A 27216-nucleotide genomic window follows, 5' to 3' on the forward strand; every position below is an offset into this window, starting at 1 on the left:
GAAAAATATTCATCAGTGTTTCCCAAATCCTGACATGATGTCCTCAAGAATTCTGACTTTTTTTCTTAAAAACTTGTTGATTGATGATTGATTATCAAAATTACCATTAACATACCCTGTGTTTTGCTGGTTTTCCCACAGGCTGTAACATAGATTTTCCCCTCGTTGTGATCTAAGCGTGTGTCAAATTCGTGGCATTTGCTTTAGTGTTTATGGCTCCATACAGTCTGCAGAGCTGCACTGAAGTGTTGCTGTTTCTTGTTGATAGAACTGACACAGCTGAAGAGAGCTTATCAGAACAAAACAGTGGGAAAGCCTCCTGACAGACGATAGTAGGTTTCCCTACAATAAAATGATCATGTAAATATGTTTTAAAACCATAACGTACTTACATGTTCCTAAATGCCCGATAACTACTATGTAATATAGCTGTTCAATCGACATTTCTGCATGTGAGCTGTGCTGCCTTATCTCTCGATCACAACAGTAGGATTCAGTGCAGGTTTCGATTAGTCACGCCTGCTTGTGTGCGGGAGTCGGCTTCTATCAGGTGTTTTACAGATGTCTTCGAGGTCGGAGTGCTTCATATATTGATGACAAATTCACACAAAGAACGGGTAATTCGCATTTTTTGCTGTCATGGCAGTTCAGTCATATTTCACGTATCAACTGTTACAAGAATTGAGCGGTTGCCTGGTTAGCACAGCAGGCTAACATCAAATAGCTTGGCTCGTACAGCTGCATTACTGTACATATCGTTCAGCTAGCTAGTTTGCTAACGTTAGCGAGCCATATATTAGTTGAGTTATTTTGAGTTACAAGTAGCTGTTGCTAATAAAACACCGACAAATTAAAAGCTGCATTTATTTGGTTAAATGTCGCAAATAATATTAGCAAATACACCGACGTATAGCGTAAATGTACAATCATTCAAAGTGTAATTAAATCAGCTACTTGGACTTCCTACAGTTGATCGCTAGCTTACAAGCGGTCGTGTGTAGAAGAGAACCCTACACCAGCGAAATATCTCGTGAGAGTGATCATTTTAATCTAAAACATGAGATTTACCTAACCGGTCTGTTTCTGAACCCACCCATGTTTCGACCACTGCGTTGTCACATCATAATAATCAATTAGTCTGCACAAGGTTCACAACGAAGACACAAAACACACAAATCTCGCGAGGGTTTCTTAAACTTAGGGTTCCCTTTTTTGTCACGGGCCCAACTTTGGCATCATCCACTGTGTATTAACATATTTAAATTCTTTGAGGGTCGTATTCTCTCAGCAGACGATCAGAGACAATAAACATATATAGCGTGTACATTCGCTGTGTGTTACGCTGAGTGATGAGGTGGAGGGCTTGGTCCTTAGCTGTCAAATAGTCAGGACACGGCAGTCATGCTACGGCCTGTTATGATCACATGATGAGGTGGAGAATGTGATGCTGTCGCTACTTCTGCTATTTCCTCCGCACATTATCTAAAATGGCATGCATTGCAAACTCAAAGTCTGTAGCGTTCTTCAAAGGGTAAGTCCATAAGAGATTTGACAGGGTAATCCTGTTCTCTACATGCTTAGTAAATGAACCAGCATTATAGATTGGAGTAATGGCTGTAGGAGAGCGTCACCAGCTGACTGTAACTATCCAATGATCAGCTGTTCATCTCCTGAGTTCGAGTTGATCTGTCGGACTATTCAGGGACAGATCCGGTGTTAGATAGTTCAGATTTATGTTGTTACAGTAGTGTATGGTTGATTAAAAAAAAAAAAAAGTCATAACTTTTTTTGCTGCTGTCTAAAATCTGTTTCATGTTAAGAATATCAGAATCACAAAAACAAATGACAGTTTCCATTCTAATAACAAGACCCGGATTCAGACAGATCTCTTGTATCCTATGATGTATTAGAAAAGTTATTATTATCTGAAACATAGAAGGTTATTCAACAGGTTGCACTGAAATGTTGACTTCCTCATTATAAGTTGTGGTATTTTGTCACATGACTGCAGTTACTTTGGTTATACTTAAGTTTGTATGGCGTCAAGTGTATGATGACTATCACGTGTTCTTGAGTGAACTTTTAAAACTAAATTACCTGTGGTTCTGTCTAATCACTGGTGCTGTTTTGATTAACCTTCCTGTAGGTAAATGTCCTTTGAGCTCATTTTCCTGCTTTGCAGCAGGTTTGCAAACACTATTTATTTATCAGTTTCTGTATTTGCTGTAATGACTGTAATGGCTGCACATGCATTTTTAATGAGAGCAATAATACTGTAGAATGGTCAGTAGGATTATGGTTAGGTTTTATATTTAACCAAATGTACTGTCAAGTCAGTGGTCCACTGGGGTGATTAGTAGAGAGCCCAGCAGGTTTTGATAGTGTTGATTTTGATACATCAGGATGCAGTTCTAGGCCTGTCACAATGACTACTTTTGTTGGACGATATATTGTCCCATCTATAATTGCAATAATCAACATTATTGTCATTTTGAAGCTATGATATGCAACATTTCCACAGCAAAATGTCTAAAAATGCTAGGCATATGTTATATATTTTGTGGAGTTGGGTCCTTACATCCCGAATGTTTCCAATTATCTTTACATCCAGAAAAATATGTAATTTATTTAAGGAAATGTTGCATTTCCTGCTAGCTGTTGCTATAAATTCCAGGTAAACACCAGTGGAAAACAGGGATGTGATACATCAGGGTATGAGGAGGGAAGTCAGCAAACATAAATATAATATGAATAAAAAATTGAATAGCCTATCACTTTGTCCATGAGGATGATATCTGCCTGAGTCAGTCATATGAGACAGATTGTCATGTGCTATGGTGTTTGTTAAACGTGAAGAAAACAGTCCCCATGATCCCACACTACTTCATGACATCAGGAAATTAAGTCTTATGTTATTGTTTTGATGTGAGAGACCTCTAGCAGCAGAATGTACATATTCTCCATTTTATTCCACTGATATAATAATATTACAATAGCAAAATAATTAGACTACACACTTTCAAAGAGCAGTGAATTTTGAATTATTAGGACTATAAGACAAGAACGGGAATATGAAAATAATCAAAATACCCTAAATTAATAAGACAAATAAAATAAAACACACAACAAAAACAATAAATAAAATGGCCTCTCAGGCTTTGTTAACAAAAATTGCACTTCAATAAGTATTGACATTTGGTAAAGGGGTATAGAGTGCCATACATTTGTTGTATTGACACCTTTTGTTGCCTCTGTATTGAAACAAAAGTGAAATCACTCGTATTAAACAGCTCTCCTCTTTCATTCAGCTTAAACCCAAAATGTTCCCACAGCAGCGACGTGGAGTGCAACTTTGAAACCAAGTGCATTTGGACTTAATCCTCCAAACTTAGGGTAGGGATGTTGTGGTTAATCATTAATCAGTTAATCTGTTAATAATTTAACTGATAAAAAATGTATTAACTGACAATGTATGTTTTGTGTACAATTTCTCTAGAGCTCACAGTTTCTCACATGGTTTGATTTGTCTATCTCGTTAGTCTGAAAGTGGTTGTAATTGTGCTTGATTTGACTTGATTTTATTAAATAATGACAGGCCAGCCATTTCAAGCAAAAGCCTTATTGTTTCATTATTTTACAATTTACAATTTCATCTGGCAGGTGCTTTTATTCAAAGCAACGTACATCTGAGAGCTGGTACAATATGAGCAGGGATCTAGTCAGGAGAGAGCAGCACGAGTCAGAGCCATGGAGCAAAGTTCAAGTCTGATAGGATGTTGGTGACTACAGGCAGAGCCAGTGGAAATGTGCATAGAGTGCATAAGATGCTTTAGATTGTTTTGATGGATATCCATATCAATCAAGTGCAAAGGTGTTCTTGAAAGAGCTGTCTTCAGTCTTTTCTTAAAGTCTGAGAGGAACTCTGACGATTGAACAGAGTTTGTGTAAATTGTTTCTGCTTTATGAAATATTGTTTCACATACACAATATGCCATTAGAATCAGTTAAGTTAAACTTCAAATGAGAAAAAGATGTGCACTTTGTATCTTATTATCTATTAATGATTAATCAATTATTGATTGTTAATGTTTTCAACTATTGATAAAGGAAAATGCACAGACTTTGCAGCATAGTTTAGGCCGTGTGAAAAAATATTTACCAATAATGATAAGGAAAAATCTGCTGTCTATTCGGGCATCATACGATCCTTGTAACATTCTCATGTAAACAAGCACACAAGTAAACATAACAGGCTATATTGAGGTCAGCAAAAATGATTGATGTCCTGTCCATGTTTTGTACCATCAGTTGATAATATAATTATCATGACAAGCTTGTGTAGTTTTGGTTCTGTGATTGCCTCCCAATGAAAGACAGAACAATTAACAGATAATTGGACAGTTAACAATCAACATCAGGAAATGAGGTGTCAGCTACAGACAGCTGCTGCAACCTAACATGACTGTGGCGAGTGGTTTCCATGTAGAGAGCAGGCTAGATGAAAGAAACTAGATGCTGATGGTGTGAAAATGAGCGTGTAAAAGCACAGTAGTTGTTGATGGTGCTTAGTACCATAACTGATTTTATTACAGGCCTTATCCTGTGTTCTAGGAGCTGACCAGTGACTGATGCTGGTGTATGAGAAGAGCTGTCACAATTTGATTAAGAGTGTAGCAAAGCTGATCAGTTACACATGCTTAGGATGCCTTTTGTTTTGCCCCTGTAGCAGGACCAGCAGTGACATGGCTGCTGATGACAAGTCCTCGTCTTCATCCTCAACGGACTGGAGCGTCGAGCCACCTGTCATCTCGCCCACCAGCCCCTCCCACCTGACCCACTTCAAACCACTGACTCCGGAGCAGGATGAGCCTCCTCTCCGCTCCGCGTACAGCTCATTTGTCAACCTGTTTCGTTTCAACAACAAAGGTCAGAGACCCACACCAACACAGCCATGTAGATGAAGTTAAACTATTAAATAGTATGTACTAATGTTTTGTTTTGATAAAGCCCTGAGTGTCACTTTTGTTCTCTGTGTGTGAAGGTGATGTGTAGATGATGTAGGGCTGCTCAGTTAATTGAATATTGGTCTCAAGTACAATTTTTGCCTTTCACAATTAAGGGAACATACATGACTGCTATATTGATGTTTAAAATGCCCGCTCCTTACATTCTTACGCTTCCTTACGTCAACTGCATATCAAATTAAGCACTGTACTAACAGCCAGCCACCACACAGTGGCAGCCTGTGGAAAATACCTGGATATTGTGGCTGCAGTCCAGAGTAGAGGAGTGATATACAACAGAAAGCACATGATACAAGATTTATCACAACATAAATAAATAAATAAAGAAAAATGACAACTTGAAAAATGTCCTTTATTAAATAATAAATCTGATGTGAACAGCTTTTTTGTTTAAGTAAAATTAGGTTTTCATTTTAACTTAAAGTGCTTCTGCTTTCCTTTATTAATATAATAAAAGTAGCAGCCACAACCTCAAAATGTACAAAAAAAATTGGTATGACTGACAATGGCAATAGTGAATTCTGTATGTACAACTGTAAAACAAAAACAAAGCAGCAGTCACTCAGTATTGTTTTATAATGTAAATTATGAATAATGAAATTAAATAGTTAACCATTTTGGGTTGCAAATTGTCCTCAATCAGTCATTGGTAACATTAATGATAAACTAATTGATTAATCACCATTAAAAGATACAGATTTTGATTGTACTAAACAATATCAAATGTGCTTTTCTTTCCATCAGTCAAAGCTTTATTTCCACAACAGCAAATTGCAAATTGCTCTAACAGCATTACATGGCATATCAAACATATAAAGATCTAAAGGCCTTCAAATTTAACAAATTCAATTTAAAAGTGGATAACATGCACAGCACATACATAAAAAATAAGTTCAGATCTTCATTTTGAAGTAGATTGATTAAATTTTACTCAGTCAATCAAATTCAGATTAATTGATCATTGATTAATTGTTGTCATCACTGTCTAATATCACAGTTGATATCATAGTATGGAGACTGTTTTTTTTAATGTGATATTGGATATACCAGTATTTTTACATCCCTGCTTGAAATGGATCATTGTCCATTGTTTGTATCTCAGATTTAGGCAAGAACAAATTATAAACTAAGAGTGTGTGAGACTTGTGTCTGCGCTGCAAAGCACCGCAACTACTTGTTCAACCACCTGAAAAAACACCACAAACTAATGAACTATGATGAACTAAGAACAATACTGTTATCAACATTACCTCACTGAATACCCGTCCTTGTCCAGCATCAGCTCAGCTACAACTTAGTGTGAAACTGATTTATACAATATATTGCTCTACTGAGATGCACTGTGAAAAGGGATCGGCCTTATTTTGATATTTTACAAGCCAACTAGGTCTGAAAATAATGTTAACACTAACCTTTGTTTGGGGGTTGGACTCCAGTCTCCTGGGTAGAAGTCCTATGTGTAACCATTTTATTCATTACAGCCTGCTCCTGCTGTGGACTTGGTTGCTCTTTATGCTACATCATCTCACTTCCTAAAGCCTCTCTGTCTGAAAGGAAAGGGTCTATTTATTTAAATGAGAAAGTGCAATAAAAATATTTTGTCCATAAAATAAAATAAAAATTTGGATAAAATAATCACACTCAATCATCACTCATTATCGATCAAATTAATCCTCATCTTTTTTGCCAGAATCGTGCAACCCAGATGATGTCATATGGTCCAGAGGTCTTTAAAGTCGCTGTTGGCCTCTTATCAGACAAAATCGAGATACCTATATAATAACTATATTCTATACTATAAAATCATTGGAGGGTTTTGGGGGATATACACAGGAAGTGTTATATTGCCATAGAGTCAGTTGTGAGTTACAAATTAAGCTTTTTTTTTTTTTAAACTTCTAATAGTTTACATTTTTGCACCATTAAAAGAACAATGAGTTAGCTTTTAGCAGTTCCTTTTTGTGATGGACCCATGTACAGACAATTATCACTTCAGTTCTTTGACACTGGAAAAAACTTTCATCCTTAATTTATTCTGATGCTTAAAAGTTAGAGAAAAGTGACCGTGAATGCCCTTTAAACTGAATTAGGTCATGTGCAGTGCGATATTTCTTAATCTTGTTATGAGACAGCTCACTGATTTAAGAATCGTTTGCTGAGATCAAATCTTTATTTGGTATTAAGCCTATATCAATTTCATGTTACTTTCCACTGTAAACAAAATATAATAGCATCTATAAGGCAAACATATCAAACATAACAGTGTTCAGTGTTCAGACCTGTCCTGAGCTGTGTTTTGCAGCAGTTGACAGAAGTCAGGGTAATTAACCATAATCTTGTGAGGTCATGTGAGAGAAATCGCCTGCCTTGGCCTGTGCCAGGAACCAGCGAGCCACATGACTCACATGTTTTTAGTCCCACCCCCGAACAACACTCCTCCTGTCACTATGGCAACATGGGCTTCACTTCATTTTAATCATATTTGAATAGACAGAAACTGAAATGTGTAATCACATGTAAAATTACATGATATTACTTTACTTTTTTGTAAAATAAATTAAATCTCTTTGATTTAATTTTTGGGCTAATCTTCAGCTATTTTCATCAGTTCATCTATTTTGTGTGTGTGTGTGTGTGTGTGTGTGTGTGTGTGTGTGTGTGTGTGTGTGTGTGTGTGTTTGCTTTAAAAAGGTTTTGAAAGATTTAAAAAAACTTTTATCACATTTCAAATAGCTTGTCAAAACGTCCCGTGTTTTTATTTATATTTTATAAAGCTGAAAGATGGAAAGAATTCTTCACATTTGAGATTTGTAAATGTTTTGCATTCTTGCTACAGTGTTAAGTGGATTATCTTTAAAAAAGATAAAGTATGTAATGCATTTTGAATTGATTAATTTAGTTAATCAAAAGTCTGAGCCTACAGGTCTCCCCTCAGATAAAGCTTGGAAAAATATTTGATCCCATATACACTTGAACCAAGATGACCTAATATTGCAGTTTGACATAATTTTAGACTGCACCAAATACACAAGTTCTGTCCAAAGGCATTTATTAGGTTCTGACTGTCAAAAATTGATAACTTATGTAATAATTAATGTAATATTTTTTCACCGAGCCTCCCCTGAAACAGCTTGGAGCCCCCTGTGGAGGCCCAACTCCCACTAATTGTTAACTAATTGTCATCCACTTATCAACTTGTGACTAAAGTAGGCACTACAAGTGTGTTAAAGATCCAACACACTGTGATAAAAGTTAAATTATCATTCACCAAGAAATAAGTGTCATGAAATGCAATATCTCCACAGTAGAACTTTGTCATTATATGGTTATATGCAGAGCTGATAAACAATAAAACTGATTTGTGACTCAGTCCTCACACTGGAAGAACTCATTGCCACAGAGGTGTGTAACTTAAGCTGGTTTTATGTGATACCTGGAGGAGAAAACTGCTGATTAGATCTGAGAGGTGACAAGGTTCATTTTTCAGATGTTTCTCTTTCACCTCCTCTTTTCCCCACACACAGTCATATCCTGGTGAAACATATCAGAATACAAGATACAAGGACATTTTTCGTACAGTGATTTGAGTGTCTTGTTAAGGTTTGTAATGAGGAAATATAGTCTGACTCCCTCATTACAGTCATGCTGGATCACCTTTATCTACTCTGGGACCGTCAGAAAATTGGAAACAATGGGAATGATGTGTGGGTAGTGCTGGAAGTGATTTTAGGTTATGAATTACACAAAACATGTGTTGTTTTATATTTAGGTCATGTGACACATTAAAATGTAAAGCATGAAGACTTAATGTCTTGTTTAAATTCTATTAGCTGCAACCAAAAAGACAATCATGAAGAAATGGTGCAAAAAGCTCCAAAGGGTGATTGAATTTTTCACCCCACGGTCAAAGAACTTAATTTGCTTTTCCAGATTGTTTCTACCTGTACACATGCGAGTAATTGCACAAACGCACATGCAGCGTGGTCTCGTTCCAACTGCATGTGCAATAGTCAAAGGGACAGGTCACGCCAAAAAATAGACATTTTTCCCCTGATCCATAGTGCTATTTAACTCTTCATACTGTTTTGGTGTGAGTTGCAGAAAGTTGGAGAAATTGGCCACCGAGATTTCTGCCTTCTCTCCAGTATAATGGGACTAGATGACATTAGTCCGAAGTGCCAAAAAATATATTTGAAAAACTCAACATCAGTGTCTTTTTCCAGAAATCCTGACCCAGTTACTCAAGATAATCCACAGACCTTTCTAATAGAGAGATGGTAGTTACAACATGAAAACTGCTCACAACAAGGTCTGCCATTTAATCTCATTATATTGGAGAGAAGACAGACATCTCTATGCCGATATCTCCAAAGCTCTGCAACTCACACCAAAACTATCTAGATGGATAAACAGTATACAGGCCGGGGGAAAATATATATTATTGATTTTAGGGTGAACTGTGCCCTTAAATATCACTAATAGGGGTGTAAGAAAATATCAAAACTACTAACTAATACTGAGTATTGCAATTTTATGTTTTGTGATACTGGTTCATTTTGTGTTGTATTCTTTCCAATACAAGATACAAGTTTCCAATAAAATACAAGATTCTTGGCAATACACAAGCCTCATCACTCATGCAACAAATAATGAAAATATTTACTTTGGTGGTGAACATTTAGCTCTTTGCTCTTATTTTTCATATGTCATAAAGTCTTTGCTACTGACCAAAGATTAAAGACCATGAATAGGTTGATATTTTCTTAAAACCATTAGAAATCGGAAAAGTGAATTGCATTTAAAATCCATCATAAAAATATTACAACAACTGAAATTTTGAATTGTATCAGCATGTGTATACCTCACTGACAATAATTATCATTTATTATCACAATAATTATCGTTTTTTTTGTAATAACAAAATGAAACAATAAAATTGTATGTTAAAAAAAATTGCACGTGGTTTCTGTTCACATGGATGTGTGGTTAATCCTGTTTGGTTTGAGTAAAGAAACAGTCCTCCACTGCAGCCTCAACAAGAATACTAATCTCAAAAGTAATATTGACCATGGACCATGAAAAATACATGAATACATAAAGTTAAATGTAAATTCAATTGAATAAATATCACATTAACTTTATACAGGATTCTTTTCTTCACTTTGTCTTATTGATGTTTATGGGTTTGTTTGTGTGTGTGTGTGTGTGTGTGTGTGTGTGTGTGTGTAGAGGAGGGACGTCCTCCTCCTTTAACAGTTTCGGAGAAGCCAGATGTGCCGTCCCCTTCTCCTCAGTCAGAGAGGAGGAGCTGGTCCTCCAGTCCTTCCCACTCCCTCTACGGTACAAGGACACACCGGAAACAACACCCAGAACACCTCCGACGTACCTCCACTGCCTCTGGTAAAACACACACACTCACACACAGAGTACACATGTTGCTATTTGAGGCTTCTCTGTGTTTAATTAGATAGAAGAGTTGTCTCCAGTAGAGAACATTCTTGTGATGGATATTTACTCTGTTCTTCGGGCTTCAGCAATGTTTTCAGCTGTTGGGTAAGGAATTCTCCAAAAGAATATTTGCAGCTCTTAAAGTAGGCTTAGATGCATCTTGTATACTTGATGTCAGACTCTCTCAGTATTTTGATGATGGTTGAATATTTGATGTCTTAGTTTTAGTTCAGTTCTTCTAAAACGTTGCTGTTTATGTACAGCATGGCAAATTAGCCCAGTCGTACTGACTTACACACTGGGATTAAATAGGTGGATAAATGTGGTAGGACATTTATTTTATTCCATATGGCATTACTTAAACCCTGTCTTTTGTGTCACACCTTTATTGATTGCATTATCTATAATTTGAAACTCTTCACTGATTTTTCATCCTCTGTCTTGTAATGAATAAACCAATCAGAAGCCACTGATAACACCGTTGACCCAGTCTTACATGAAATGTCTGTCCCCTAATGTGCTCTAAAAACTCTTCAAGTCAATTGGCCAAATGGGGTCCCAGGGGACCCCTGGAATAAACTAGTGCAAGAAACAAACATCATAGCAAAATGTTAACCAATTTCTTTTTAAAATATTGTTAATTATGTAATTAATAAGAAAAAACAAAAATCTTTGTTTTTTTGGAAAGTTACCTTGAATTTACATATTGTGATAAATTCAAACAGACATTAGACTGAGTATCACACACTGTCAGTATGTTAAATTCTGACCCATTGCACACACAAATTCAATCAATAAAAAAAATAATTCCATCTGTTAAAACTACAGTGGCAGACTTGGGTGCTTTTGACAGTGGTCCCCCAGGACCCCAATACACTGGTATTTTTTAAGAAGCATAAATTAAAACAATGATAGCAACAAATTGATTGACAAAGTCATTAATGACAGAAAAAAGCACCTCTTGAGATGCGACAAAAAGTAGTTTACTTCTGGGATCTGTGGTAACAGAGAAAATGTTTTTTTTTTGTTTACATTTCATATTTTACTTTTCAGAGGAATGTGCAAAAGAAAGGAACAGACTTTTGAGACAGAATTGAACGCAAATTAAAAATGATGTTTTGGGTTGAAAAATATTGTTCAGAAAGATGGCTGCACGTCCAGGCTGTAACATCCATTCTCATGTCTTTTCTGATTACAGTGGATTGGCCAGGTGAGGGGTCTTCTGCACTGTGTGGTTTTACTAAAGATGCTTTAGCTTGACTGTAACTACTCGGTCTGAAAGAATGGCCTTACACAAACTGGTTTGTGTGTTTGAGTGCATGCGGGTGTGTGTGTGTGTGTGTGTGTGTGTTTGATAGTTGCATTTTCAATGAAGCGCTTTCTATTAGTCTTTGGTTTGCCCTAATGTTTGCCACTCAGGTACTAATAATTGGAATGATGTTTGTCATGAATGATTTTAAAGCTAACATTTATATTCAACATGTTTTTGTTTCTTGCCCAGTTCTTTTATTGACCGTGTCATGTGTTATTTTATACACATTTGCAACTTTTAAAGGAATTATTCATAAGGTGTTAAAATGCATTGTCAAATGTTTGTTTAAATGCTCTATGATGAAGATGAAGGCATATATTATCACCTTACATTCAATAAGACATATTTGACAATGCAGCAGGATAGATTTTATAGAACAAGTAAACTTTCTTCAGTTTTGTTGTTCAGTTGTGTTCTCTGTGTGTTTGTGTGTGTGTTTCTGTCTACGTGCGTGACTTTAGACGGCAGCAGGAAATCAGACACCCCTCTCAGCAATCATGACCCTCGGACAGCTGTGCAACTTCGAACTGCACTGAAGAGGCTGAAGGAAATCATGGAGGGAAAGAGCCAGGTATTCACATCCAGTCTGACATCAACTCTTTGACATGCACATTTGCTTCATTTGCACAAGTCATCTTGACATGTCTTAATGTATATGAATTGCAGTGAATATTATAGATTTTTAGATTTAGTTTTTTTGAAGTTTGGCTATAAAAGGCACTTATCTGAAGTCAGTGTATTACAGTTTTTCCCCAGTTGTTGAAACACATTTCCTGAAACTAAAGCTCTCAAAACACAAAACTGAAAAGAGTTAACATCTTGTCAAACCTCCACAAATCTCTTGTAAAATAAACACTGCATTCAAGCTATCAGTTCTCAAAACTGAATCTTTCCACTAGAACGAGACACACAGCTGTCAGAAATATCTCTCAGACACTGGTGTGAAGAATTTAAAACAGAACACTGTTTATATTTGTTTTGGCTTCATGGGGCCATGTTACATACTCAGATATATAAAATATGTTTTCCTCCTTTTTACTGTGAAGTTTGTTGTTTTTTTGTCCAAAAATATGATATATTTATTGTATGTGTATATAATATAAATATATGGTTGTTGTCCCCTCTCAGGACAGTGATCTGAAGCAGTACTGGATGCCAGACAGCCAGTGTAAAGAGTGTTATGACTGCAATGAGAAGTTCACAACCTTCCGCCGTCGCCACCACTGCAGACTTTGTGGCCAGATCTTCTGCAGCCGCTGCTGCAATCAGGAAATCCCTGGAAAGTTCATGGGCTACACGGGTAGGTGACATACTCAAGATTAGTTCATCATGAATAAATCATAACATGGTCTGTTTCATTTCAGAGTGCAGTGAAAAGCACCTCACAAAGAAACTGTTGGTCTTCTCTTTGTCCTCTTCTCTCTGTAACCTAGGAGACCTGCGGGCTTGTACATACTGCCGTAAGTTAGCACTAAGTTATGCTCACTCTGCTGACTCGGGCTCCATCGGAGAGGACTTGAGCGCCTTGTCTGACTCTCCCTGCTCTGTATGTGTGCTGGAGCCCAGTGAGCCTCGGACACCTGTGGGTGGACGCAAGGCCAGTAGGAACATTTTCCTTGAGGAAGATCTGACCTGGCAGAGGTGAACACACACACACAAACTGGAACAAATCAAATCAGGGAAATCTTATCTGATTTTTGTGTTTGATCAGTTCATCTATCCAGACAGAAACAATGTCGTATTTGTAAAGATGCACCGGTCAACAAGCCTGTGACCAGAATTGGCTGATTTTCAGCTTGATCGGCCATGACTGCTGATTGGCCAATCAGTGGCCACCAGTGTCAGACGTATGATCATGTGGCCGTAAAATTTAAATACGTGTTGCACAGTGGTTGCTGTCATGTGCACAGCAACACAGACAGTTACATCACAGCAATACTCAGCTACATGCACACACACGCTAGTAGTGTTTCATGATTCTCTGAATCGTTAATTCACTATATGTCTTTTGATTTTAAGTTGATTTTTTGATTCAAAGATTTTTTATTTTGGACTGACAGCCCTGCCATTGTTAGATGATGGAGATGGTCCTGACAGCTGTCATTTACATTTTCATATTCTTCGTTAAACAGAAAATCAATATGGCATCAAGTGTGATGACAATAAGAAAGTCGCTAAGATACACTTTGTCCTCTGTAACAAACATACTGGGAGATGCTAAGTCGATCAATTTTTGATTTAATATTTAAATTGTGACGCCCCTACATGTTAGCATGTCATTGGCATTAAATGGAGTGGCTCCAAGAATTCTTTACAAACAGATGGAAGCAGCTGAAGGTGCTGCCAAACAACAGCAGATTTTCTAGCTCTTCAGGCTAACGTTTGTTAGCACGCTACTGTTGACAGATATTAAAATTGACAGGTGAAGTCTCCAGTTCTCACTGAAGAATAGCATGAACGCATGAATTGTGATGAGGTGTTTCCTGACTTCGTCTCTCCAAACACTTTCTCATCCAGACTTGTTTAAGCCTTTGTTTTTTGTCGCATCACCACAGTAAGTTGTTGCACCACATTAGTCTCTGTTGTGTTTACATCTGCTTCCCCATGAGATCACATGAGATCATGCTCCACAGGCATGATAATCTTCATAATATCCTGTAGCCTGTCAGGGAGGGACACTAATATTCTTAAGCACTGGCCAAAGTAACGTTTTGGATGTCCCAAATGAAAACTTCAGTAAAAAACAATATAGAAAAGGCAAATAAATACAACTTAACACCAGTGTGCAGAAATTAGTGTCATTTAGGTATGAAGTAGCAGTTTTCAACTAACTTGCCTTAAAAATGTGTAGAATCTGTGGTGGTTGTGAAACTCTCAGTCGTATCTAGAGCCAGTGTTTGGTTTGTCCATTATGCGCTACTCTAGAAATGACTGATGATTGTGATTATACGCAAATGAAAACATTTATGTGAATATTCAATGTCTGCCCTTGGATACTCCTGAATGTGACACATTTAACCTTTAACTGTGACAAATATATGTCCACTTTTCCCATGAATTGTGATGAGATGTTTCCTGAAGGCATTGCTCTGGAAAGAAAATGAGCTTGAATCTTTGGTTAGATGAGGAAACTGGATTTGCACACTGTAGTGCATTATGTCCTTAAAAATGTCAGATTCTTGCTACTCCTGTCTCCTCCTCCTCCTTCACTCCTAAATTTTCGTTGCTGTTTTATTTTTTTTGTAGTCCATCTGTTGTGTTTCTGACTCTTCTGTAAGGATCACAGTCACAGATTGAGCAGGCTTAATAAATCATGACTTACATATCAGTAGGTAGCCAGCAAGAAGTGCTGTTCACTGTTTTTGTAGAATGTTGAACTAAAGGCTGAAGGTTCACAGTATGAGGATAAAACTTGGTGACCACAGGGGGCCACTTACATGGAATATTTGTTGACCAGAGAGTAACTTTTTGTGATCAAGGGCCATCAGGCCAGCATTAATGTCAAACACTGTGTGTGATGTATGTTTATTTTCAAATCTTGTGTGTGTATAGAGGAGAGGAAATGAGGGTAAGAAAATGTCAGAGAAGAGGAGAGAAGAAAGGTAGGAAAAAGGACAAGGACAGTTTGGAGAAAAAAAGTTCACACCCCCTTACCCCACATTTTTTAATCAATCATTAACAATAACTGGGGAAGTAAGTGATAGAAAATTGAAATTTACTGAATAAAGGTTAACATGATGGCATCAGCAAACTCTTGTTAGTTTAAATCATATTCATTTAACTTAGTTTCACTCCATATTTCTCCCCTGGTCATCCGCACCCCCTCTGCAGTGGCTCCACACTCTCCCAGGTTTGGGGACCACTTTCCTAGAGGTTGCTGTAGAGCACCAGGGTCTCAGACCAAAACAAACGCTTTGTTTTTTCAATAAAGTTGGGAGTAAAAGTGTCATCTGAATTCTCACTGCTCACAAATCTCTGATCAAATTGTCAAACTAGGCAGTGGTGATCAAATATGAATCACGATTCTCTTACTACATGGCCTATTCCTCCCTGAAATACAAGAGAGATTGTAACCAGATGGCTGTTATTCTGGCTCTTGCATCTAGAAGAGAATCCCAGACCCATGAAAGATCATGCACGAGTGATAAATGTAACCCAAACTCTCATCTTTCTCCAACCATAACCAGGTGACTTCTGTCTCTTAACCTTCCCAGATCTTAAACAAAGCATTGTTACATTATTAAACATAATTAGTTTGTGCACAATGAAGAAACAACACGTATAAATCTTGCAAGAGCTGAACAAATCTAGGGTTTCCTCCTACACACAACCGTTTCCCACAGAGACTCCTGAAACCCAGATCAAACCATTGAACTGATCAGTGTTGATCAGAAATGGTTCAATAATCTGTTACTTCATCTCTTATTTCTTGAGAAATATATTTTAGTAACTGTTGAGCTGTAATACGACAAAGTTATTCACCAGGCCGCCATGTTGAAAAGGGATACAGGGAAGACTGAGTGAGACTTGCTTGCACAAACAACATACTCAGCCATCCTGGCTAAACGGAGAAGACTAAGTAACAACAAAAGAACAGGGAGTGCAAGGTCATTCTCTGCTCAGGACGACATAATTCCACTATATCTTTACTGAACTCACACTGCTCACCTACTCAGATCAAACTGTCAAACTTGGCAGTGCTGATCAAATATGGATCTAGATTATGTCACAACATTGCCTGTTTCTGGCTTAAAATTTTTAATAGTTGTTTGCTGACATCTAATGAGGCTGAATATTTTATTTAGCACCTTTACTTGTGGATGTTTTATCATTATAAATATGATATTATAAATAATTCTTATATTATTATTGCAGTTTACAATTTACAAAAATGTTTGTATGTGCTATCAATTATATCTCTTAGAAAGACATAAACTCTTTATCAGCCAAAATCAGAATCAGCAGGTCTGACTTTTAAATAATCGTAAATCAGAGTCAGTCAAGAAAAAGCAAATGGTGCATCTCTACATATTTGCAATATCTTCAGATGGAGTATGACACTGAATCAGACCTGATTGTTATATATTTTAATGTTAAATTTGTCCACACCTGTAATGTACCTCTATCCAGCATGCCTAACTCAGCCAATGCTGTCTGTGTAGCTACGACCAGAATTTTGACTTTGTATTTTACATCTTGTTTGCTGTTGTACTGAATGGATATCTGTTATTAGCACATGCAGTGGCTTGGTCATGTTATGATTCTGCTCCTGATGAAAACACGCTGTCCTAGTTTTTCACAGCCTCTGCCGTCTGCTTGCTCTTTTTCTGTCTTGATTTTCTGCTGTTTCAAAAAATCTGTGTTTGCTTCGTTTGTATGCACTGCACCGTGTGCATGGTCAAGACTCATGAAACAGAATCATATTATTACGGCATGTTAAATATACAAGTTATCAGTTAGCCCTGACTCGTGCCTGACTCTTTATAACATTTGTCATAAAGAGGAATTAACTGTATGGTATGCCTGCAACAACCGTGAAGTTGAACTCATATAGTATAATGTAAAGAGAAGACAGTGTGGCTGTGTTATCTTTGCAGCATGTGATCTGACAGACCAGTGATGCATTGGAAAACTGGCTCTAATTGATGAACAACTTAAAAGAAGAACAGAGAGCATCTATAGGAAGAATGGCTTCAGTAAATGATATATAATGCATGACTGCCTGAGCACGAGGACTGCTCTGATCTTCAGCTTACTCTTTAATTAACTGTTGAAGGACTTTTTTTTAAGGATTTCATTACCCATGCACACAACCGACAAATTATTATATTGATCTTAAAGGACATCTTTTTTTCAAAGAATCGTCCAACAATGCATGCATTTTATAGGCCCGTGCTTGTTTTGCTGCTGTTGTTTGGAATTGGTGTGCTCCCTGCTTATTTTCTATACTTGCCTCAAAGAAAATCTGTTTCCTCTCTCTCTCCTGGCATAGAAAAACTCCTATTGGGATGAGAAAGAAGTGAGTCTTGCTGTTTGTTTTATTAATTTTTCACATCTGTCTGAGCTTTAGCTGTCTGTAAGTAAAAGCTAATGCTTTCTAGCTCTATAAAAAATAGTCTGCATGCTCAAATTCACTGATCATAATTTAGACTGGCTAGCTTAGAGAAGGTGTAAAGACAATCGCAGAAAGAATATAAATGAGAGTTTGTGTGTGTGCGTGTGTGTGTGTGCGCGCGCGTGTGTGTGTGTTCATTAGTATGATTCACCAGGAACCTCAGAACAGTGGCCTCAGTTCCAGACTGACAACGCTACAAGAAGACGTCGGCAAATCACCTGCTAGGAAGAGGTCAGTTAACTTTGGGTTTGCTTGTAATATGCAGTGTGTTCCCGCTTGATTCACTACATTGACGTACGTAATAGATTAACAAAATTAAAACTCCCCAGAGCAAGATTCTGACGGGTGATGAAATCCTAGAAAATGCTTGAATTTTACTGTAGTGTTTTCAAGGTCTTCAAGTGCTTGAAACTGCTTGTTATGTAATTTCATTACTTTCACAATAAATCGTTGTCTGACTAAATAGTTTGTTTTTAGACAAAGAAAATAAAATAAGTTGGTGGGGGCATGATTTAGTAAAGAAACCAGAAGATATTCAGATTTTAGAAGCTGAAATCAGATAATTCTGACTATTCTTCCCTCAAAAATGACTCAAAACAACTAATCGATTAATTAATCCTGCTCACTCATGATGAGTGACAGTCTTGTCATTTGAATTCTTTTTAAGTGTTTACTGTTATGACTATTTTCATTGTCGATTAATCTGTTGATCATTTTCTCCACCAATCGATTAGTCATTTGGTGCATAAAAACTAAAAACTTGTTGAAGAATGTTGATCAGTGTGTTTGATAGTCCAAGATGGTGTCCTCAAATTTTGAAACATGAAACTTTGTTGTGTTTTCCTTTAATTTGTCTCTCTTCTCTTTTGAGCCTGTATACGTATATAAATATGTCACTTACCACAGTTGTAAGGTGCCAGAAAACCTTGAAATGCTTGAAAAGTGCTTGAATATGATGTAGGAACCCTGCCAAAAGTGAAGCCAAAACATTTTGATCACCCCTGGTGGCTGGCTGCTGCACAGATCATAAACTCCACCCACTCCATGTTAGCAGACGAGACATGGACCAAACCAAAAAATCAAAGTACACATCAAATAAATTGTGATTTCTGGCATTTTAGGTAGTTAACACTGATATTTGTTCAAGTCTTAATTTTTCTGATCAGTTTGACTTCAGTTAGTTATTTGATGCTATAAGAAGCAGGGTTCACCTCATGATTGACAGCTGAGCCCTGCTTGTGATTGGGTAGGTGTGTGGGCAGGATCTTGATAGTGCTGCTTTAACCCTGAACCCACTCTGTCTCCAAATGACATCATCAGGGCAAGATGGCAGCACTCAGCACAACTCATCCCAGTTTCTGGGATATTTTGGTTATAATTTTGTACAGACAGAAGAAGTGGAGACGTGTCGTCTATATTTATTTACAGTCTATGATTCAGTACAGTTGAGACGAGCCAGTTGTGTGAACGGTCCCTGTCTGTCTCTACCACAGATCTGCCAGTGTGACCAACCTGTCACTGGACCGCTCTGGATCCTCCATGGTGCCTTCCTACGACAGCTCAGTCAGCCCGCCAACCAGCCGAGCCATGTCAGGCACCAAGAGCGGCACCAAGCTGGACCACAGCGAGGAGGAGAGGAAGATCTTACTGGTAGCTGCTTTATTCTTTCCCCTTCACTGAATTTCATTTCCTTGCAGCAATGATTGATATTTTTATAGTTACATAGTAATGTGAAAGATGTCACTCATGGTGATGAACCTACAGAGAATTATCACCTGAATCTGCAGTTCCCCTCAGTTTTACTGAGCTTTATAATAATAATAATACATTTATTTATTTTGTGCTTTCCATACATTTATAAAGAGATAATAGAGCACAATTAAATCAATAAAACAACAGTAAAATCATTAAAAATAAACAATAAAATCAACAAATCAAGCAGTAAAATCAATTAAAAGCAAGTGCCACTAATACAAATAATTACCATCATCAAATATTACTACTGATTATTACATACTGACCTACCATCCTGTAGGACTCCTCCCAGCTGAAGGACCTGTGGAAGAAAATCTGCCACAACAGCACAGGGATGGAGTTCCAGGACCACAGATACTGGCTCAGGACCTACCCCAACTGCATTGTGGGAAAAGAGCTTGTCAACTGGCTGCTGAGGAATGGCACCATCTCCACCAGGTAGCACCTCACTATACAAAGGTGTAACTATGTCAAGTTGATCATCTTCAGAAGGAATACTTAAAGGTCCAGTTTCGAGTTTCACAGCTACTGTTTCTTTTTTATTTGGAGAGGACAGTGTGACAAGGTGTTTACAGTCTCCAAGCTCACTGCAAGATACAAATAAACCCTACACACTGGTCCTTTAAAGAGATAATTCAATCTGGTTCTTCATTTTGTTTCCAAGTGTGAAATGAGAAGCTTGACATCACTTTCATACTATTCTTTTAAATATGTAGCTGGAGTTGAAAACGGGTGAGCTAGCTGTTTCCCCGTTTGCAGTCTTTATCCTAAGCTATGCTAATCAGTTGCAATCTGTAGCTTCATATTTAGAGTATAGATATGAAAGTTGCAAAAAACAAATAAGCGTTTTTCTCAAAATGTCAAACTGCTGCTTTAACATGAGTGAAGAAATATAATTTCTTTCTGCAATGTAATGATCATCAGGAAACTTGCATGCAATAGATGTTTGCTGTCACTTCCAAGGCATCATACATGGTCTCATATTTTCTGTATTTTAACTTAACTGGGTTTTCTGATGATTTTGTAAAATGCCTCCAATTGGGTTAGAGCCTCAGATGTACAAAGAGGGTTTGTAGAAGTAATTCATAAATAAATCTGGAAGTGAACGTCAAACTAAACTTTAAAAAATCTGGGTGGATTTTTATTTTTTGAGCTATTATTCCCCCTCAAAGTCAGTAATTCTGCCAGGCGTGTTAATAATAGGTCCACGGAGTAGACGATGGAGTTGGAGAATAATCTGACTCTGTAGAATGGGTGAACCATGAATTACAGACTTTCTGGGTCGTTACCGGGGGCCGACTAATACCATACTTTCCCGCGTGACTGCTGGAGGCTGCATGGTTGCGCTGATAATGATAGTTTGTAAAATATCCTATTGGCGCCTTTAATCAGCCAAACCGATTAACTGGTCGACCTCTACTTTCTGTGTCTTTACAACATGCTATTTTGGGTCTTATGCATGGTAGCTTTTCCTGTTCTTTCCATTCTCATTACACATCACTCCATCCTGGCCTGTGATAACTAAGGTCTTGTGCTCAAACTGATCAGTTCAGAGCAGAAAGTTCATCATGTGCGGACGTATCCAATTTCTTTACAAGATGAAAGCTGCTTTTGATGTTGTGTTTTCCTGTTCTGCTCCCCCTCCCATTCTGATGTGTCTGTGTTGCAGAGCCCAGGCTATCGCCATAGGACAGGCGTTAGTAGACGGTCGCTGGCTGGACTGTGTCACTCACCATGACCAGCTGTTCAGGGATGAGTATGCTCTCTACCGCCCCCTCCAGGTAACAGCCAGTTTCTGATGAGTCAGTACTGAGATGTTTCATATCACCAAATAACACTCTCCAAATTCTTTTACACCTGCTACAACATTCTTTGTCATGTGTTGATATTGATTGATTCAACAGAGTTTTCTGATAACATTAGAGGGTGTTCTATCTCCAGCAGCTTCAACAGATTATTCAAATTAAGCAAAATATGCTGATTGTGATGTCTCCCTGTCCTGTATCTAGAGTACAGAGTTCTCAGAAACACCGTCTCCAGACAGCGATAGTGTCAACTCCCTGGAGGGACATTCAGAGCCGTCCTGGTTCAAGGACATCAAGTTTGATGACAGCGACACAGAACAGCTTGCAGATGAGACAGAGTACACCAATCCCAGTATGTATCACATGTGTAATACTTTAATAAAACAGTGTTGGTTTGCTTTGGTTTGCGGTCTGTGAATTAAAATCCCAGGCACAGCTCCCTGACCTGTCTCTCTGTCCAGACTCCTCCGGACCCAGTAAGAGGACATCTGTCAGCAGTTTCCAGTCGGTAGTGGACAGTGACTCAGCTGCTTCCATCAACCTCAACATGGAGCAAAACAATGTGAACTTCCACATCAAGAAACAGTCCAAGTATCCACATGTTCCTGCTGCTGCTGAGCAGAAATGTAAATATTATCACAGATAATGTGCCCATTAAATATGTCGGTCCAGCTCTGAACACTTCTTTCATCCAGTCAGTTGTTTCATTAATTCTATGTGTTAGTTACTGCTGTCATTTTTGACACAGATCAACATAGTAGATTCTTAAAAGGAAACTACATGTTACTATAATTGGGTTTTATTTCTTTATCTCCAACCACTGGTTTACTGAAATAATTGCTGAGGAAAATTTATAAATGTATAGTTAATATTATTTCAAGAGTGGTTGTATGAGGTACTTGTTCACAGGCAGTGTAGATGGCGGTGGCCAAGTTTTGCTGTTGACCTTGTCCACAGTAGTATATTTCTTAGCTTCCTGCACCAGTAGGTCTCTGCTTCTCCAAACCAGGGGCATGATGTTAATACACTGACTACAAATAAGCCTCTCATATCAGCCTGCTTAAAGTACTCTGTACTGTCCCTTTAAAAAATAGGTTCAATGAGGCACCAAACACAAGCAGGCAGATCATGTAGGTTGTAGATTAGACAGATTTATTTGGAAGAGAAAATGAAAGTCAGCAATACAATTATTACCCAGACTCTCATAGCGTGAACATAGAAACAGACGATTTTCCTGGTTCACATTGACTTTTTGAAGAGACTCATTTTGTCTCTCTCCTCTTTTAGCTGAATTTCTTGTGTCTGAGGATGGAGGACAGAACATTGTCATCAGCGATGCCTTCATCAAGGGTAGGAGCTCTGCACTTTTTACTGACTTATTCAGATAATGTACTGAAGTTTCTCACATGTAGCAAAGCAAACCTGCTCCCTCTTTCTGATTTCATGTCTCTGCAGAGTCTCTGTTTAACCGTCGTGTGGAGGAGAAGGCTAAAGAGATGCTGTTTACTCCGTTGGGTTGGCATCACAGCTCTCTGGACCAGCTCAGAGAGGAGAATGGAGAGAAGAAGGCCATGGAGAGGCTGCTGTGAGTAGGCCTGGCAGATCATTACATAATTGCCTGATAGTGATTATTTGAGCTGACCGCAGTCATTTTGCATAAACATTACAGTCATTTCTATTCAACTTCATAAAACAGCTAGATGAAACTAACCGAAACTAACTGTCCATATCATTTTCCACCGTTCGAGGTTTGACTGGTGCTCTTGTAATTCTCTTGCTCTACTCTGCCTCTGATTGGCCAGTGCTAGTTGCCTTTGTTAGGTTTAGGCATGAGAAGTGATTGGTTAGGTAAGAGGTAAGAATATCAGGGTAAGCCAATTAAAGGCAGAGAAGGGCAGGTGATGACTATGCTATCCTGGGAAAAAAATTTTAGAGTGTCCTTTTATTGTGAGCAGTCACAGACACACCTGTGCAATAATCCTGCTGTTTAACCAGCTTCTCTATATGCTACTCCTGTGAGGTGGATTATCTTGGCAAAGGAGAGGTGCTAACATGGATTTTTAAGACGTGTACCCAACATTTGAGAGACATAAACCTTTTGTGTTCACAGAAGAAGTCTTAGATTTTTTTGACTCAAACTTGTGAAAATGGAAGCAAAACCAAAATGTTACATTTACATTTTTGTTGATTAGGCTTCTACTATAATGGTGGCATTAAATGGAGAGAAAGAAGACCGTTAATGGCAATTATTTGTATGACATATAATCATCAACTAAACTTTCATGATGTAATAATCAAATTGTTGTTGATTACTTTTCTGTTGATGGACTGATTAGTTGATGAATTGTTGATCACTGATGTGTGTGGAGACGGGATGAAGCAAAATGTGAATTACCTCTAGTGTTCAAGTTGACTCTTGCAGCATTAAAGGGAAAGTTCTGATTATTCGAAGTGTGGTTGTATGAGGTACTTCTCCAAAGTCAGTGTATTACCTACAGTAGATGTCAGATGATACAGCCTCAGTTTGGAGAAGCAGCAGGAGTACTGGTGTAGGAAGCTGTGTAATGTCCTGCTGTGGACAGGGTCAGCAGCAACACATATTTTAGACACCTAAAACAATTAGTATTAGTTTAAGTGTACACTATATTTAGTATATTTTCAGTGCTCTACTTCACTGTCAAACAGCCCTTTTCTGACAGAAAGCCACCATCCGATAAGCTAAATGTCACTCTTTCCAATGCCATCAGACTCATTTGATAAAACTGGTTAGTTTGTTTGTGTTATTGTGTGATTCAGCATTATACATGATTCAGATTTTTATTTTTGAGTCACACAGTTACACAGATCAAAGCTGTGATAGATCAGCAACTCCAGAGTTCAAAATGACCCATTTTGCCAAAGGAGTCTGGTGGCTTTAGAGAGAGAGTGATTTTAGAGAGTGATATTTGGATACAAGGATACAATGAGATTCATTTGTCTTTCACAACAAGGTTGTAAAAGAATTTTTGAGCAGAAGAGGTGACACCACCAATCTGAACTGTCTGGGGTCTATTTGTGAGAGAGACCAATATCCAGTTACAGAATGTGGTACTCAAGCAAAGGGTGTTCAATTATATAAGTCTTTGACTTATGTAATGGCAGATTCATGGTGGAAAAAGCTGTCTGATGGCAAGTTAAAGCTGTGAAATTATCATAAATAATCTAAAAAATCTGATCTATCCCTCTAAGTGCATTTCGCTCTGCCTCCCTGTTCAGCTCGGCCAACCACAGCCACATGATGGCGCTGCTGCAGCAGCTGCTCTACAGTGAGTCTCTGTCTCTGTCCTGGCGGGACATCATCGTCCCTGTGGTTCGACAGGTGGTCCAGACAGTGCGGCCCGACGTCCGCAACTGTGATGACGACATGGACATCCGTCAGCTGGTCCACATCAAGAAGGTGAGACACCATCTCATCAAATCAGTCAACAGTTGTCACATGCCTCTAATCAAAACAATATACACATTTTAAATCTAAAATTTGCAAAATTTCTTCCATAGTCTTTTTTTATTTGACAACCCAAATAAAATCTTGTGTGCCTCACCTGTGGGTCCCCACCCAGTCTCTGGGAATGACTGGATTAGACTGTCTGCTTCATGTGGTTTCTTAAGTATAACTGAATCTCCACTTGTGCTTCAGATTCCTGGAGGACGAAAGTTTGACTCGACGGTGGTAAACGGCTTTGTGTGCACCAAGAGCATCGCCCACAAGAAGGTAAGTTGCGCTCTTCTTTATGGCAAAGATCCAACAGTATGATTTCTCTAAAGATGATTTCTGTCTGATGTGAACTTTCATTCATGAGTTTTCAAAACTGAATTCTTAGCTGAGGCTCCTTGTATCTAAATGTCTTTAAAATCTTCATCAGCTTGAAAAGTACATTGAAAGTATGGGTATCCTGCTGTTTGTTATTGCGTCCAAAATGATTTTTACACTCTTTATGAAATCAGCAATAATGTCCAGGATGGAAAAAAGAATTCTTTATTGGTACAGTAGTTAAAATATCTACAGCACAGCTTGTGTGTTAATATTTAAGTGTAAACCTGATTCTTGTCTGACCTACAATCAGATGAACCCATACATCAAGAACCCCAAAATTCTGCTGCTGAAGTGCTCCATAGAATATCTGTACAGGGAGGAGACTAAGTTCACCTGCATAGACCCCATCGTGCTACAGGTCAGTAAATCACACTAAAAGCAGTTAACAATAGACTGTAGAGAAAACAACCTTTTTACCTTGGTTTGCGGTCATATTTGCCCCAGTTTTATGAACCAAAGAAAAGATTTTTCTTTGTCTCTCCTGCAGGAACGAGAGTTTTTGAAGAACTACGTGCAGCGCATTGTAGATGTCCGACCAAACCTGGTATTGGTGGAGAAGACGGTGTCTCGTATTGCTCAGGACATGCTGCTAGAACACGGCATCACACTGGTCATCAACGTCAAACCAGTAAGTATAGTTTGAGTTAACATTTAGATATCATTGCATCATGCTTCTGCATCATTGCCTTGTCTTGGTTTGCCTTTATTCTGTTCTAAAACAGCCTACACATACACAGAACAGCCTCTCGTAGCTCCAGCTACTGGGTTAATGAACTCTGCAGGGACACCGTCATCCTCAGCCAACATTAGTGTGTTGTAGAGGCTGTAGCACCCTCAAAAAGAAAAAGAGACTCGTATCACATGAAATTCTAAGACTTTAGGCATCCATTGTTAGCGACCATATAATGCCAGCTTGATGTTTCTGCTCACTGGGGTCCCTAAACAGTTTTGGAATATCATAAACTGAGTCTGACTGGAAAGCTGACACTCTTGTGAATTCATTGAGCCCAGTCATATTCATGTGTGATGATGCTAGTCCTGGTAGTACCCATTTCATTGTAGTGAGACCATGTTTTTAAAACTTGGCCTCTTTGTAAAACATAAAAAGAACCTATAGAGACCTCTAGAATAATCACAGCCTCGTGAAACTTATCAAACTAGAGACCTGGAGTATTCAGAGGATGGATGCTTTCCCAGGTATACTGAAAATATGGAGGCTTCCAAGAACAGAAGCCTCACTATCCAGTCACTGAAAAAATAAATTCTTACAAAAGTCTTCAAATGTCAAATGTTTTTGCTCCCAAATCACAGCATGAATTTTTCCATGGTGTTCCTTGAAGTCTTAGTGTCTTATTGTGGTATTTCGGAGGGATTTGACCATATTTTATATCAATACTCCAGTGGTCAAAATGGTTACATTTTGCACCAAATCTGTGTAATAAATGGTATCAACCCACAAACTGCCTATGAAACATAATAAAGCATCATAGGAATGACCATCATATACTGTACTTCCATCATAATGTTATAAGCTTTTATAAAGCACTGTTTCACAAACTTTTTTTCTGGGTGCCCACTTTTTTTTAAACGATAAACCATCATGATTCAGTTCACGGTAAACTTTAGCAAGAGTTGAATTGTGCATAAATGAACATTCCTGACTATTTTGTACTGCCATTTCCACCTTAGCTTAAATTATCTTGACATGTATTATTGAAAACATACATATGTTAAATACTTTTAAAAGTGAGAAATGCATTTAGGCTGCATTAGTCTCATTGTTTTTCCTCTTTCATTAGAAAAGAATATAGGACATGTTAGCCTAATTCATGAAAGAGATAAAAAGTGCATTCAGGTGGAATTAAAAGGCTGCTTTTTCATCAGTAAAACAATATACGTATTTT

At 38.0% G+C, this 27216-nt stretch overlaps 1 protein-coding gene across 4 annotated transcripts in view; it reads left to right on the top strand.

Annotated features, from left to right (window-relative positions):
* Nucleotides 1–492: 492 nt before the first annotated feature.
* pikfyve (phosphoinositide kinase, FYVE finger containing) overlaps nt 493–27216 on the top strand; it is a 43683-nt gene continuing 16959 nt past the window's right edge. The window contains exons 1-19 of one of the 4 annotated variants that reach the window (XM_084724411.1): nt 493–617; nt 4727–4926; nt 10254–10424; nt 12246–12355; nt 12913–13084; nt 13218–13425; nt 17777–17803; nt 18041–18130; nt 19393–19549; nt 19935–20092; nt 21324–21435; nt 21664–21811; nt 21921–22085; nt 22747–22809; nt 22915–23044; nt 24715–24895; nt 25136–25210; nt 25563–25670; nt 25800–25940. In XM_084724411.1, the coding sequence (XP_084580537.1) occupies nt 4743–4926; nt 10254–10424; nt 12246–12355; nt 12913–13084; nt 13218–13425; nt 17777–17803; nt 18041–18130; nt 19393–19549; nt 19935–20092; nt 21324–21435; nt 21664–21811; nt 21921–22085; nt 22747–22809; nt 22915–23044; nt 24715–24895; nt 25136–25210; nt 25563–25670; nt 25800–25940 (2400 nt within the window). In that variant the 5' untranslated portion in view covers nt 493–617; nt 4727–4742. Of the gene's footprint in view, nt 618–1472; nt 1532–4726; nt 4927–10253; nt 10425–12245; nt 12356–12912; nt 13085–13217; nt 13426–17776; nt 17804–18040; nt 18131–19392; nt 19550–19934; nt 20093–21323; nt 21436–21663; nt 21812–21920; nt 22086–22746; nt 22810–22914; nt 23045–24714; nt 24896–25135; nt 25211–25562; nt 25671–25799; nt 25941–27216 lie in introns of those variants that run through there. The other 3 variants (XM_084724412.1, XM_084724409.1, XM_084724410.1) reach the window with 3 other exon arrangements.

This window comes from Lutjanus erythropterus, chromosome 8, assembly GCF_056507025.1.
Source record: "Lutjanus erythropterus isolate fLutEry1 chromosome 8, fLutEry1.hap2, whole genome shotgun sequence".
In the NCBI taxonomy this organism is placed as follows: Eukaryota; Metazoa; Chordata; class Actinopteri; order Lutjaniformes; family Lutjanidae; genus Lutjanus; species Lutjanus erythropterus.